The sequence below is a fragment of the Heptranchias perlo genome, chromosome 37 (genome assembly GCF_035084215.1).
Source record: "Heptranchias perlo isolate sHepPer1 chromosome 37, sHepPer1.hap1, whole genome shotgun sequence".
NCBI classification, from domain to species: Eukaryota; Metazoa; Chordata; class Chondrichthyes; order Hexanchiformes; family Hexanchidae; genus Heptranchias; species Heptranchias perlo.
This window is the reverse complement of record NC_090361.1, coordinates 14,895,009-14,910,843: the sequence shown is the minus strand read 5'-3', so window position 1 is coordinate 14,910,843 and position 15,835 is coordinate 14,895,009. Positions and strand designations below refer to the sequence as shown.

The 15,835-nt window shown below is 48.5% G+C and overlaps 1 protein-coding gene across 1 annotated transcript in view; it reads right to left on the bottom strand.

Annotated features, from left to right (window-relative positions):
* Window positions 1-13,873: 13,873 nt before the first annotated feature.
* Window positions 13,874-15,835, bottom strand: part of LOC137304531 (procollagen galactosyltransferase 1-like) — a 35,836-nt gene continuing 33,874 nt past the window's right edge. The window contains exons 10-11 of the mRNA XM_067973167.1: window positions 15,428-15,634; window positions 13,874-14,184 (exon numbers count right to left, since the gene is read on the bottom strand). Coding sequence (XP_067829268.1) covers window positions 13,917-14,184; window positions 15,428-15,634 — 475 coding nt within the window. The 3' untranslated portion in view covers window positions 13,874-13,916. The remainder of the gene's footprint in view (window positions 14,185-15,427; window positions 15,635-15,835) is intronic.

Sequence of the window (15,835 nt, the reverse complement as noted above, 5' to 3'; positions counted from 1 at the left end):
GTCATTCTGTTTAAACAGCAAACAAACGAATGTATCCCTAAGCACACTAAAATGGAAATTAATATAATTGTCGTTTTCTTCATTTCCTTATTATTTTTATTAATACCCCTGTGCTACTGAAGGAAGGAAGGATTCAGGGTCACTTGAACCCTGACCCCGACCCTGACCCTGGTGTGGAGGGCCATGTGGTTTCCAAGGTCATGTGCTTTCTCTTTCTGTACCAGTACGGGTTCGGTTTTGAGTCCGAGCCTGGGATCTGGCCAATTGGTGAACGGGACATATAAAAGTCAGGATCAAATGGCAGAAATCAGGACATTTTCACAAATTTCTCCACACTCCTGGATTGGGGGAGAGGCAAAAAAACAGGGGAAAGCCCAGGGCCTAAAGGGAAAAAATAAGCTGGAATTGCTCAGAGACCCCCTCAGGCGATCAAAACCAGTCCAGGAGATCAAATGGACCGAGTGTTATCTGTTAATCCATTTCACAATGGTCTCACTTCTTGTGCCCGATCAGTCGCTGATGTCTCACTCCCCACAGTACACGACCTGTGACACTCTCAGTTCACTGTCCAGGATAAGGCTTTCAGCGCCCTGACATGATTGTGGGGGCCATCCTGATTTTATCGGTGAGAAGCCACGTTGTCTTGTTAATCTAGTGTTAGCCCTCTGCTTGTACTGGCATTCACTTTGCATTAAACTGGATTGCAATGTACTCTGGGTGGGGGACTTCACTGTCCATCACCAAGAGTGGCTCCATAGCACCACTGCTGACCGAGCTGGCCGAGTCCTGAAGGACAGACTGGGCCTGCGGCAGGTGGTGACTGAACCAACACGAGGGAAAAACCTACTTTGTCTCGTCCTCACCAATCTACCTATCGCAGGTGCATCTGTCCATTACAGTATTGCTAGGAGTGACCACCGCATAGTCCTCGTGGAGACGAAGTCCCATCTTCGCACTGAGGACACCATCCAATGTGTTGTGTGGCACTACCACCGTGCTAAATGGGATAGATTCAGAACAGATCTAGCAGCTCAAAACTGGGCATCCATGAGGCGCTGTGGGCCATCAACAGCAGCAGAATTGTATTCCAGCACAATCTGTAACCTCATGGCCCGGCATATTCCTCACTCTACCATTACCAACAAGCCAGGGGATCAACCCTGGTTCAATGAGGAGTGTAGAAGAGCATGCCAGGAGCAGCACCAGGCGTACCTAAAAATGAGGTGCCAACCTGGTGAAGTTACAACACTGGACTTCATGCATGCTAAACAGCAGAAGCAGAAGCAACATGCTATAGTCAGAGCTAAGCGATTCCACAACCAATGGATCAGATCAAAGCTGTGCAGTCCTGCCACATCCAGTCGTGAATGGTGGTGGACAATTAAACAACCAGAAGTGCCAAGTAGATGATCCATCTTAGTCACCTCCCGATATCTCCACCATCACAGAAGCCAGTCTTCAGCCAATTCGATTCACTCCACCTGATATCAAGAAACGGCTGAGTGCACTGGATACAGCAAAGGCTATGGGCCCCGACAACATCCCGGCTGTAGTGCTGAAGATTTGTGCTCCAGAACTAGCCGCGCCTCTAGCCAATCTGTTGCAGTACAGCTACAACACTGGCATCTACCCGACAATGTGGAAAATTGCCCAGGTATGTCCTGTCCACAAAAGGCAGGACAAATCCAATCCGGCCAATTACTGCCCCATCAGTCTACTCTCGATCATCAGCAAAGTGATGGAACGTGTCGTCGACAGTGCTATCAAGTGGCATTTGCTCACCAATAACCTGCTCAGTTTGGGTTCCGCCAGGACCACTCAGCTCCAGACTTCATTACAGCCTTGGTCCAAACATGGACAAAAGAGCTGAATTCCAGAGGTGAGGTGAGAGTGACTGCCCTTGACATCAAGGCAGCATTTGACCGAGTGTGGCACCAAGGAGCCCTAGTAAAATTGAAGTCAATGGGAATGAAGACGAAAACTCTCCAGTGGCTGGAGTCATACCTAGCACAAAGGAAGATTGTATTGGTTGTTGGAGGCCAATCATCTCAGCCCCAGGACATTGCTGCAGGAGTTCCTCAGGGCAGTGTCCTAGGCCCAACCATCTTCAGCTGCTTCATCAATGACCTTCCCTCCATCATAAGGTCAGAAATGGGGATGTTCGCTGACGATTGCACAGTGTTCAGTTCCATTTGCAACCCCTCAGATAATGAAGCAGTCCGTGCCCGCATGCAGCAAGATCTCGACAACATCCAGGCTTGGGCTGATAAGTGGCAAGTAACATTTGTGGCAGATGCGCTGCAGCAACTCGCCAAGGCTTCTTCGACAGCACCTCCCAAACCCATGACCTCTACCACCCAGAAGGACAAGGGCAGCAGGCGCATGGGAACAACACCACCTGCACGTTCCCCTCCAAGACACACACCATCCTGACTTGGAAATATATCGCCGTTCCTTCATCGTCAAAATCCTGGAACTCCCTTCCTAACAGCACTGTGGGAGAACCTTCACCACACGGACTGCAGCGGTTCAAGAAGGCGGCTCACCACCACCTTCTCAAGGGCAATTAGGGATGGGCAATAAATGCCGGCCTTGCCAGCGACGCCCACATCCCATGAACGAATAAAAAAAAACATCTTACACAGAAGCAAAAAACCCTTGCCAAGCAGGGTCAGGGCGCTGAAAGTAGTGCCTGTGGCTGGGAGTGCCGGCCTGTATCTGGCCAGTGAACTAAGAGTGTCGCAGGTCAGGCACTATGTGGAGTAAGACTGATAAGACACAAGAAGTGAAACCAGTGTGAAGTGGAAACTAGGAGGTCGCTAGCACTGTCTGTGTTAACTTGCACTGTGGGGTATCTGGCACCGTGGGGTATCTGGCTCGGTGGGGTCATAGAGTTATACAGCACGGATAGAGGCCCTTCGGCCCATCGTGTATCTGGCACCATGGGGTATCTGGCTCGGTGGGTTATCTGGCACCGTGGGGTATCTGGCACTGTGGGGTATCTGGCTCGGTGGGTTATCTGGCACCATGGGGTATCTGGCACCGTGGGGTATCTGGCTCGGTGGGGTATCTGGCTCTGTGGGTTATCTAGCTCTGTGAGGTGTCTGGCTCGGTGGGGTATCTGGCTCGGTGGGGTATCTGGCTCTGTGGGGTATCTGGCTCTGTCGGGTATCTGGCTCGGTGGGGTGTCTGGCTCTGTGGGGTATCTGGCTCGGTGGGGTATCTGGCTCGGTGGGGTATCTGGCTCTGTCAGGTATCTGGCTCTGTCGGGTATCTGGCTCGGTGGGGTGTCTGGCTCTGTGGGGTATCTGGCTCGGTGGGGTATCTGGCTCGGTGGGGTATCTGGCTCGGTGGGGTATCTGGCTCTGTCGGGTATCTGGCTCGGTGGGGTGTCTGGCTCGGTGGGGTATCTGGCTCGGTGGGGTATCTGGCTCTGTGGGGTATCTGGCTCTGTCGGGTATCTGGCTCGGTGGGGTGTCTGGCTCGGTGGGGTGTCTGGCTCGGTGGGGTGTCTGGCTCGGTGGGGTGTCTGGCAGGAGCAGAAAGGCTTCACCACTTTGTGTTGACACAAATTTTGAATGGTGTAACTTTTCCAATTAGTCAAATTTGCACCATATCCAGCCACTCAGTGCAGTAGCACCTGGACGATATCACCCTGCCCTCTGTCACTTGCGGCACTGACACGGTGCAAACTGTTATCAACAACAACAACATGTATTTATATAGCGCCTTTAACGTAGTAAGAGGCAAGGATTGGAGGAACGCTGCGATCTCGGAGGAGGTTACAGAGATAGGGAGAGGCGAGGCCATGGAGGGATTTGAAAACAAGGATGAGAATTTTAAAATCGAGGTGTTGCCAGACCAGGAGCCAATGTAGGTCAGTGAGCACAGGGGTGATGGGTGAACGCTTGGTGCGAGTTAGGATACAGGCAGAAGTGTTTTGGATGAGCTCAAGTCTATGGAGGGTGGAAGATGGGCTGCCGGTCAGGAGAACATTGGAATAGTCGAGACTAGAGGTAACAAAGGCATGGATGAGGGTTTGAGCTGAGGCAGGGACGGAGACGGGCGATGTTACGGAGGTGGAAGTAGGCGGTCTTAGAGATGGAGCGGATAAGGGGTCAGAAGCTCAGCTGCGGTCTGGTTCAGCCTCAGACAGTGGCCAATGAGAGGGATGGAGTCGGTGGCTAGGGAGCGGATTTCGTGGCAGGGAGCGAAGACAGCGTGGGTTTTCCCAATACTCATTGACCAAACTCAGTAAACAAAGATAGCAGCTGACAGCCGGGAGAGCCACAGACCCAAATCTCGAGTGGTGTCCCACAGCGATAGCGCCAGTGCTGACATCAGGTAATCCTCGGTGATTCAAGGTAATCGAACAGTAAGATTCAGACTGTTGGCCTAGAGCTAGTCGTGCATGTTGATCACAGCCATTCACTGCTGAGCTAGGGCTTTTATTCTAAGTTTTTTTTACATAGAATGTACGGCACAGAAACAGGCCATTCGGCCCCACTGGTCTACACCGGTGTTTATGCTCCACACGAGCCTCCTCCCACTCCTCTTCATCTAACCCTATCAACATATCCTTCAATTCCTGTCTCCCTGATGTGTTTATCTAGCTTCCCCTTAAATGCATCTATGTTATTCGCCTCAACTACTCCATGTGGTAGCGAGTTCCACATTCTCACCACTCTCTGAGTAAAGAAGTTTCTCCTGAATTCCTTATTGGGTTTATTAGTGACTATCTTATATTTATGACCCTAGTTTTGATCTCCCCCACAAGTGGAAATATCTTCTCTACGTCTACCCTATCGAACCCCGTCATTATTTTAAAGATCTCTATCAGGTCACCCCTTTTTTCTAGAGAAAAGAGCCCCAGCCTCTTCAGTCTTTCCTGATAGTTAGAATCTCTCAGTTCTTGTAAATCTTCTCCAATGCCTCTATATCCTTTTTGTAATATGGAGACCAGAACTGTGCACAGTACTTGAACGGGTGACTCTTGTTGGCTCTCAGTTCTACAAAATCTTCATGGAACCATTGAATGTTACGGCCCAGACACGGGTCATTAGGCCTGTACCAGTTGCTCCTCCACATGCCCATCCAGTCTAATCTCACTGTCCTGCTCGCTCCCCATACCCGTTTAATATTCCCTTTTCCAAGTAATTGTATAATTCCTTTTAAAGATACTTATGGACTCTGCTTCGACAAGTTTGTGGAAAACAATTTCACATTCTAACTGCCCTCTGCGTAATTAATTATTTTTCTAGCCTTCTCTTTAATTCTTTCGGCGACTCTTGAATTTGTGCTGTCTGATCGGCCATTGGAAACAAACTATCACCGTTCACCTCGTCAAGATCTCTATCAGGACACGTCTTAACTTTCTCTGCTCCAGTTAAATAAGCCCCAACTTCTCAAGTCTCTCTTCAGAGCTCCTCACCCCTGGCAACATCCTGCTGAATCTATCCTGCACCTTTCCCATTCTTTTTAACATCCTTCCTATAATGAGGTACCCAAAATTGTACCCAATTCTCCAAACATGCCTAACTAAAGCTCGGTACAACCTCAACATTACAGCAACTTGCATTTATATAGCGCCTTTAATGTAGGAAAACGTCCCAAGGCACTTCACAGGAGCGTAATCAGACAAAAACTAACTCCTTACTCTTGCACTATGCCTCTAGATATAAAACCAAGGATTCCATTTGCTTTTTTTAAAAAAAAATGGCCTTCTCCTACCTGTGCCGCCACCTTTAACAACCTGCTCCTCTACTCCACTTAAAATCTTACCATTTAAGGTGCTCTTCCTTCCTCCCATTTCTTACTTCCAAAATGTATTACTTCATATTTCTCTAAATTAAACTGTATCTGCCACCTGTCTGCCCACCCCTGGGGGGTGATTTTAGGAGGCAATTGCGGGTGCGTTAGGGCTGGGGGGGGCTCCGAAAATCTCTGAAATCCCGTTCGGGGTCGGAAGCCGGCTCCAACCCGCCGACTTCCGAGTTTCCCAGGGACCCACCTGTGCGCGCGCAGGTGACCCGGAAACAGAAGCCCCACCAGCAATTAAAGCGCCAAATGTACCTCATTGAGGTACTTAAGGCACTTTACCTGTGACGGATTAAATACTTAAAATGATTTTTAACTTACCTGGATGGCTTGCCCACCGCTTCTGATTCACGCCTGGGTCAGAGGACAGAGGGCAAAGGGTAGAGGTAAAAGGAAGCTTTGTGGATTGGAAAGGTGTGAGGTGATTGATGTTCCTCAGGAGTTAGGTCCCGCTAATAGTTCACCAAAAACTGAAGTAAGGCTGACTGAATTTCCTGGCCTAACCCCGTTTTTGAAGTGTGGAGTAATATTTTCCACCCCCCCCCCCAGTCTCTGAGCACAATTTTCCCGTCCTTTGGAAGAACTTTGGAAAATTATAGTCGGAGTCTCTATTTCTCCCGCTGCTTCCCTCAGGATCCTGGGCTGTAAACCATTAGATTCTTGTGATTTGTCCATCTTAAGACTGAGTAACTTCTTTCGTGCCATCTCTCCGTGAATGATAACCCCCACCTTACCCTCAGGGTTCAACAATCCCAATATTCACCTCATCTGTGAAATCTGAGGAAGTCTTTAGTATTTCTGCCATTCCCCAATTGTCCCCATGACAATTCTCTGAATGAGCCTATAGAAGTGTGATTTTCTCTCACACTCCCTTAGTGATTCTCATGTCCATTATTCCACAGCTATGAAATCCATAATTTTGTAAATTCTAACTGCTTTTCATACATTTCAAATCTGATTTAATCCCCCTGTTCACCCATCCTTTGACACACTCTCTTTTTCGCATACTGGAGCCACACTCGATTTGGACTCTTTCCATCTCCTGTTTAAATATTTCCCATTGCTGATCTATGACTGTTTCCCAATTTTTCCTTTCATCTAATCTGGGCAAAGTCCCTTTTTATCTCGCTGTCATTTGCTTTTTACCAAGTTAACTGCCCTCTGCCCTCAATTTCTCTTTTTTCCTTTCTACTCTTACACTGAGCTTAATTAGACAATTGTCACTGCTTCTCAAATGTTCCCCTTCTTTTGGGTCACCTACTTGCCCCAAATTAGGTCAAATTGTAGGGCGCGCGGGCAGAGTTCCATAGGCGCGTGGGCAGAGTGCCGCAGGGCGCCACAGGGCGCGTGGGCAGAGTGCCGCAGGGCGTGCAGGCAGAGCGCCACAGGGCGCGCGGGCAGAGTTCCATAGGCGCGCGGGCAGAGCGCCACAGGGCACGTGGACAGAGCGCCACAGGGCCCGTGGGCAGAGTTCCATAGGCGCGCGGGCAGAGTGCCACAGGGCCCGCGGGCAGAGTTCCATGGGCCCGCGGGCAGAGTTCCATAGGCGCGCGGGCAGAGTGCCACAGGGCCCGCGGGCAGAGTTCCATGGGCCCGCGGGCAGAGTTCCATAGGCGCGCGGGCAGAGTGCCACAGGGCCCGCGGGCAGAGTGCCACAGGGCGCGCCAGCCGAGTGGCCTTTTTCACTCACCTTTTCTCCGACGAAAGCCCTCAACTGAGAGAATGAACATTCACAAAATGAGATAGCTGAGTTTGTATAAAATCTTTAATGGAAGTTGCAAAGAAGTAAACATTGATATAAACACAGGAAACTGGAAAATATTAAATAACATCAAAAATTCCTAGGCATTGCAAGGATAATGAATGGCGTATGGGGTAAATCAGCCATAACACAGACAGATCTGGCACTGAGCTTGGACAAAGATGCCCTTTTTTTTTTTAAGTGCCCAGCCTTCAAGAAATTATTTTTAAAAATGCTCCATTTGTACAATCGGCTGTAATGGAGCACCAGCTAGTTATAAAGCTCACAGCCCTGTGGTTTAATTTGTATCATCAGTGCTGATCCATCTTCTACTGACCCGAATTATGGGAGGACGAGAGAGGCGTTGTCTAGGAAGGCAGTGCTGACGTAGGTTATTTTAGTCAGGAAAGGACAGTTGCAGAAAATGTTACTCCTCACATTTCTCCCTACCCTCTCCTGAAGGCCCAGACTCTCGCTGGGATACAACCCCATAGCTTTAGGGTAGAAAACAACAGGCACTTTAGTTAGAGGCTTAATGTCAGGGAGGGAGAGGTAATACTGAATGGAGTGGCCCAAGGATCATTGTTGGGACCACTACTGTTTCTAATTTACATCAATGAGTTAGACTCAAACCCAATGTAACTTGGTCAAGTTTGCAGGTGGCATTGAACTGGGAGGGCCAGTGGGACAGAGCCGGGCCGGGGGGGAGCAGCTCAGAGATTACAGAGCGAGGTGGGCAGAATATACAAGCGGGCAGTGCACTGGGAGATGGAGTTTAATGGGGACCAGTGTAAAATACTGCAGAGAGAAAGGAAAAATTGACAAAACACGAACTACATAACGAAACCACAAGTCGGAGCAGACCAGACTGTACATCGCGCTGGTCAGATACCGAGTCCAGTTCCGATCACCGAGGCACAAGGGAGACAGAGCAGGGATAAGAATACCCTCGAAATGTCGGAGATTCGGATGAAAGGTCCGTGTCTGAAACGATAACCTAGCTCTCCTGGTTACGCCACTGACCAGCCGGCTGTGTGTGGCCAACAAAAGTAAGTCTGCGTAAGAAAAGGGGCCAGGTGAAGACTGCTGGTTCCAGTTACCGTGCTGGGCACCGGTGGAGAGTTCCGTCAGGGCCGATGTTGGTACTGTGTTACCTGTGGGGAGGGGGTGGTGGGGGAGCACAGACGACTTTCAGTGCAACTTGGCTAATGTGGTGCAGTGCAGTGCAGCAGGTTCCAAATGCAAGGAAGGAAGGTTAAAGCACAGCACGATTGCTATTTATCTGATAAAGGCCATCCATTTCTGGAGGTACCCAAGTTATTTCATCACGTGCTGTGGAGACGTTACATGTACCTCTCACTGATTTCTTTACCCAGTTAGACTCCAGCTGTGACCCTCGGGGGTTTGAATTTCCACAGGGGTTATCCCCATGGCCCACTGTGACTCTGGGGTTTTGGCCGATCCTCTGCCCAAGTTATGGGGAAGCCCTGTGGACATTCAACCACTGGATATTTAAACTTCACCCATTTTCCTAACAAATGTCACTGTTACATAGAATCATAGAACGGTTACAGCACAGAAGGAGGCCATTCTGCCTGTAGAGCCTCTGCAAGAGCAATCCAGCCAGTCCCCCTCCCGCTCCCTTTCCCCGGAGCCCTGCTATTTTTTTTTCTTTCAAGTACTTATCCAGTTCTCTTTTGAAGGCCATGCTTGAATCTGCCTCCACCACCCCCTCGGGCAGTGCATTCCAGATCATAACCACTCGCTGCGTAAAAACGTTTTTCCTCATGTCACCTTTGGTTCTTTTGCCAATTACCTTAAATATGTCTCCTCTGGCTCTCTTCTGCCAATGGGAACAGCTTCTCTCTATCTACTCCGTCTAGACTCCAAGACATAGTGTCAACTTGGCTCAGTTGGTTGTATGCTCGCCTCCGAGCCAGAAGGTTGTGGGCTCGATCCCCACTCTGGGACTTCAGCATGTGATCTAGGCGGACACCCCACTGCAGTACCGAGGGAGGGAGATCTTGTTAAAGTTTTCAAGTATCTAAAAGGTACAGATAAGCCAGGCTAATAACGTTAAACTCTATAACCGGGTTGGGGGGGGGGGCACAGATTGGAGCTGTAGAGCAGGGAAGGTGAACAAACAGTTTAGACTGAACTGCTTCACAAAAGGTGGTGAATGTGTGGAACAGACTGCACGAGGGGAGAGACAGAGTAGACGAGGATAGGGAGTGACAGCAAATTCAAAAAGGAGCTGGACACTTTGACAAAAGAAGTGATGAGGGGTACATGAGAGAGAGTTTAGGATGGGAATTTCAGACTTTTGTGACCAGCTAAATGGACCGTAGTGACATACTTAAGTCCGAAACTAGAGTCTTAAACTTAAACAAACCAATTACATAGGTCTGAGGGGCGAGTCAGCTAAGGTAGATTGGAAAATTAGATTAAAAGATATGACGGTAAATAAGCAATGGCGAACATTCAAAGAAATGTTTCAAAATTCTCAACAAATACACATTCCATTGAGAAATAAAAACTCCACAGGAAAAGTGATCCAACCGTGGCTAAATAAAGAAGTTAAGGACGGTATTAGATTAAAAGAAGAGGCTTAGAATGTTGCGAAGAAGAGTAGGAAGCCTGAGGATCGGGAGAGTTTTAGAAACCAGCAAAGGATGACCAAAACATTGACAAAAAGGGAGAAAATAGAATATGAGAGTAAACTAGCAAGAAATATAAAAATGGATTGTAAGAGCTTCTAGAAGTATGTAAAAAGGAAGAGAGTAGCAAAAGTAAATGTTGGTCCCTTAGAGGCTGAGACAGGAGAAATTATAATGGGGAATCAGGAAATGGCAGAGACATTAAACAAATATTTTGTATCTGTCTTCACAGTAGAAGACACAAAAAACATACCAGAAATAGTGGGGAACCAAGGGGCTAATGAGAGTGAGGAACTTAAAACAATTAATATCAGTAGAGAAAAAGTACTAGACAAATTAGTGGGACTAAAAGCCAATAAATTCCCTCGACCTGATGGCCTACATTCTAGGTTCTAAAAGAGGTGTCTGCAGAGATAGTGGATGCATTGGTTTTGATCTTCCAAAATTCCCTAGATTCTAGAACGGTCCCAGTGGATTGGAAGGTAGCAAATGTGACCACACTATTCAAGAAAGGAGAGAGAAAACAGGGAACTACAGGCCAGTTAGCCTGACATCAGTCGTTGGGAAAATGCTGGAATTCATTATTAAGGAAATTTTTATTAACAGGGCACTTAGAAAATCATAATAAGATTAGGCAGAGTCAACATGATTTTATGAAAGGGAAATCATGTTTAACAAATTTATTAGTTTTTTTGAGGATGTAACTAGCAGGGTGGATAAAGGGGAACCAGTGGATGTCGTATATTTGGATTTTCAAAAGGCATTCGATAAGGTGCCACATAAAAGGTTGCTACTCAAGATAAGGGCTCATGGGGTTGGGGTAACATATTAGCATGGATAGAGGATTGGTTAACAGGTAGAAAACAGAGAGTAGGAATAAACGGGTCATTCTCAGGTTGGCAGGCTGTAACTAGTGGAGTGCCGTAAGGATCAGTGCTTGGGCCTCAGCTATTTACAATCTATATTAATGACTTCGATGAAGGGACTGAGTGTAATGTATCCAAGTTTGCTGACGATACAAAGCTAGGTGGGAAAGTAAGCTGTGAGGAGGACACAAAGAGTCTGCAAATGGATATCGACAGGTTAAGTGAGTGGGCAAGAATGTGGCAGATGGAGTATAATGTGGGGAAATGTGAGGTTATTCACTTTGGTAGGAAGAATAGAAAAACAGAATATTTTTAAATGGTGAGAAACTATTAAATGCTGGTGTTCAGAGAGATTTAGGTGTCCACGTACAAGAAACACAGAAAGTTAGCATGCAGGTACAGCAAGCAATTAGGAAGGCAAATGGCATGTTGGCCTTTATTGCAAGGGGGCTGGAGTACAAGAGTAAGGAAGTCTTACTACAATTGTACAGGGCTTTGGTGAGACCTCACCTGGAGCACTGTGTATAGTTTTGGTCTCCTTATCTAAGGAAGGATATACTTGCCTTAGAGGGGGTGCAACGAAGGTTCACTAGATTGATTCCTGGGATGAGAGGGTTGTCCTAAGAGGAGAGATTAAGTAGAATGGGCCTCTACTCTCTGGAGTTTAGAAGAATGAGAGGTGATCTCATTGAAACTGAGGGGGCTTGACAGGGTGGATGCTGAGAGGTTGTTTCCCCTGACTGGAGAGTCTAGAACTAGGGGGCATAGTCTCAGGATAAGGGGTCGGCCATTTAAGACTGAGATGAGGAGAAATTTCTTCACTCAGAGGGTTGTGAATCTTTGGAATTCTCGACCCCAGAGGGCTGTGGATGCTGAGTCATTGAGTATATTCAAGGCTAAGATCAATAGATTTTTGAACTCTAGGAGAATCAACGGATATGGGGATCGGGCAGGAAAGTGGAGTTGAGATCAAAGATCAGCCATGATATAGAATGGCGGAGCAGGCTCGAGGGGCTGTCTGGCCTACTCCTGCTCCTATTTCTTATGTTCTTATACAGCCTGGGCTGTTCCCATTGAAAAATGTGCTCAAGATTCCAAGTTCCAGGATGGGCCAAAAAAAATTGCAAAAAAAAAAGAGTAGAAACAAAATCTCCTCCTGTTCTGGCCATCTGGTATCTCCATGGTGACAAGGCAGTGCAACAATCTTTAACAGAGGCTGGATCCAAGAATTGAAGTGATCCTTGGATGCGTGTCAGACGGGTGTGCCAAGAGACCTGTAATAGATGTAGCAGACACACTGACTATGAAATAACATGAAGCTACCTGCTGCTCACACCACTCCCAGTTTTGAATTTGGGCGATAGTGTAAAACGCCCAATACCAGCTCTGCTGCCCCTGTAAATGCCTCTCCCCATTTTCATTTCCAAACTATCCGTCTAATGTCAAAATTTAACCCCCCCGTGTTTATGACCAATGTACGGGGCATCAACCACGCTTATACTCTCTGTGTAGGTACTGAACATGTTGATAATCCCTGTGTGGAAAAAAGAACAGGAGGAGGCCATTCAGCCCCTCGAGCATGTTCCGCCATTCAGCCCCTCAAGCAGCTGATCTGTACCTCAACCATTTACCCACCGTTGCTCCATTTTCCTTGATACCCATTCCTAACAAAAGGGGGGCAATGACCATTTTTTAGAATGCTCATTTGGGAGCACTGGCCATAATCTGGCCAGGTTGGGGCACTGATCAGTGGAGTTGAGGTGGGAGATCAGCCATGATCTTACAGGATGGCGGAGCAGGCTCGAGGGGCCGTACGGCCTACACCTGCTCCTATTTCTTATAATCACACTTATAATCTTCGTGTGGAGGGCACAGATCACATAGTTGCCCCTTGCATGTCGAAACCCCTCGTGTGGAGCACTTCCCACATTTATACCCTTTGTATGGGGCGGGGCGGGGGAGATATTTTTGCTATTGCCAATCCCAGACTTGCATTGTTTATTCAGGTACAGAAGCTGAGGCTGCTTTTCTTGACAACTCATTTTCCAGAACGCCGGTTACCGGGGCTGCAGCATCCCGACAGGTTAGAAGGCTGCGTCGTTACCAAGGCTACGGTACAGGGCCTTCAACCAACCGACGAGCTTTCTAGGCAGCCAATAAAACCTGCAGAGGCGGAAACTGCATCGAACGCAGGGAGAAGCACCGACCCTTCCTTCAAGGGTGAAATATGTTTTAAAAAAAAAGATATTTTATGACATTCGCAATATAAACAGAATGGTCGGACAGCAGGGTAGAAATTCGACTTGGGGGGGCAGTGCAAAGCGGGCGGTGTCGGATCAGATGCCCGTCATACACCCCCCTCGCTTGATATTTGGTTCCACTGAAGTCAACGGGATCGAGTATCGTGCCGGACGCAAAACGGGCGGACGATTTGATACAGCCCGTTTTGCGCTGCACCCCCCTGTCGAATATCTACCCCCGCCAAATTTATGGCACATGAAAAAAATGCAGCTCACTCATACCAGCAGCCCTGCGAGGTATTCAGTCCTTTTGAGGTGAATCGTGTATATCTATCTATTAATATACATTGAGGCACGTTACGAGTTAGTCAGCAATTAATGATTACTCAGCATACCTGCCCCCACCCACCCCGAGACACACGCAACCCACCCTGAAAACCACAGAGACGGACTTTAGCTGGTGTAGCTGGGGTTCAGAGGTCATTTCAACTCGTTCCAACACGGGTCAAGTTCCTGTCCTTGCTTATTCCGCAACCCCCCACCCCCCCCCCCCCCCGCCGCCCATCAGTCCCCGAGCAATCGTACAAGCCGTCAGTCACAGCTCATCTCTGGAGGCCGAATCAATCGGGGAGTGCGACACGTCCAGATTCTGGGCCGCTTCCCGGATTTTCACCTGCTCCCTGGTCTTCTGCGACTTGGCGCGGTCCCAGTCCGTCTTCAGCTTCTCGTTGTCCCAGATCGTGGAGGTCTCCGTGTCGCTGACGTAGCCCGCGTCGCCCGTGTAATGCGTGGGGTAGATCAGGAGCGGCTCCGCGGAGAAAGCCTTCAGGTCGCGCCTCTCGAAGCGTTCCATGTACTTGGACCTGACGGAAGAACAGAAAGCTGCCAGGTTCGAACGGGCCAAGGGAGAGGAAAACAGTGACTGGAAACCGCAAGGCAGGAGCGAGGGAAAAGGGAGGCGATTTGGAGCCACCCGAGGAATGAGACAGATTACTCAACTTTAGATGCACGCAGTCCTTACTGTTTTTGAATCAATCCATATTTGTATAACAGGGTTACACCAACCGAACCAGAAAGTTAGACAAAGGACTGTGCCCTTAAAAGACGAGACATTTTCTAGGAACATAGGAACAGCAGGAGGAGGCCATTCAGCCCCTCGAGCCTTTTCCGCCATTCAATTAGATCATTGCTGATCTGTATCTTAACTCCATCTCCCCACCTTGGTTCTGTGACCCTTAATATCCTTGCCTAACAAAAATCTATCGATCTCAGTTTTGACATTTTCAATTGACCCCCAGCCTCAACAGCTTTTTGGGGGGAAGAGAGTTCCAGATTTCCACTCCCCTTTGTGTGAAGAAATGCTTCCTGACATCACCCCTGAACGGCCTGGCTCTAATTTTAAGATTATGTCCCCTTGTTCTGGACCCTCCCATCAGAGGAAATAGTTTCTCTCTATCTACTCTATCAAATCCTTTAATCCTCTTAAACACCTCAATTAGATCACCGCTTAATCTTCTATACTCGAGGCAATACAAGCCTAGTCTATGCAACCTGTCCTCATAGTTTAACCCTTTTAGCCCCGGTATCATTCTACGCTGCACACCCTCCAAGGCCAATGTATCCTTCCTGAGATGCGGTGCCCGGAACTGAACACAGTCTCCAGATGCGGTCTAACCAGAGCTTTATATAACTGTAGCATAACGTCAACTCGCACCCCGCACTCACACTCGCACCCCACTTCCTGTTCTGCAATGCATGCCACTGCATGATCACTCTGCCCAAATATTCTCCACTGTACCTTACTGTAGTGCATTGCTCCCCATTACTGTCCTGGAGTGAACCCCATTATACTGTACAACCCAGTTTCCAAGCATCCTCCCCTGTACCACCCCCACCCCAGGCCACCATGCTCACTTCAAGTTATGCGTCTTGTACAGGTCTAGATGTTACCCCAAGAAGAGGGAGACCCTGAACTTCTTCCATTCTTGGACCTTTTCAACTCATTACTTCATCCACGGAACAGCCAGTGCCTCCTCCCCCAGCCCAGCCCCATTTTGTTTCAGCACACGCTCTGAGCAGGTCAGTCTGTGACCTCACCATACGTACACAGGGTGTTTGTTGTACATCACGGGCAGAAACTCATCCACAGGTAACATCTTATCAAACGGTTCGGCGTCGAGGAGCTTTCTCGCCCCTTGTAGCGAGAGGGCGTATCCCAGGGTCCAGTAGGAGTAATCGGCCTCGACCAAGTTTCGGACCCCGCGCACTGGTTTCTCCGGGTGATCCACCTGCATCCGCTTCCGCCCGATATAGCTGCAGGGAACAGGAACAGGGGCCCGTCGTTAAAGAAAGGAGTTGGAGGAGGTCAAAGCAGCCGGGGGGGGGGGGCGGGGGGGGGGGGCATAAATTTCAGACGGACACGAAACAAGGACAGGAACCAAGTGAGGCAACTTACAGAAGATCAAGACCAAGGCCTCAGTGATTAAACCGGGTTAAACCAATCATAAAGGAAAC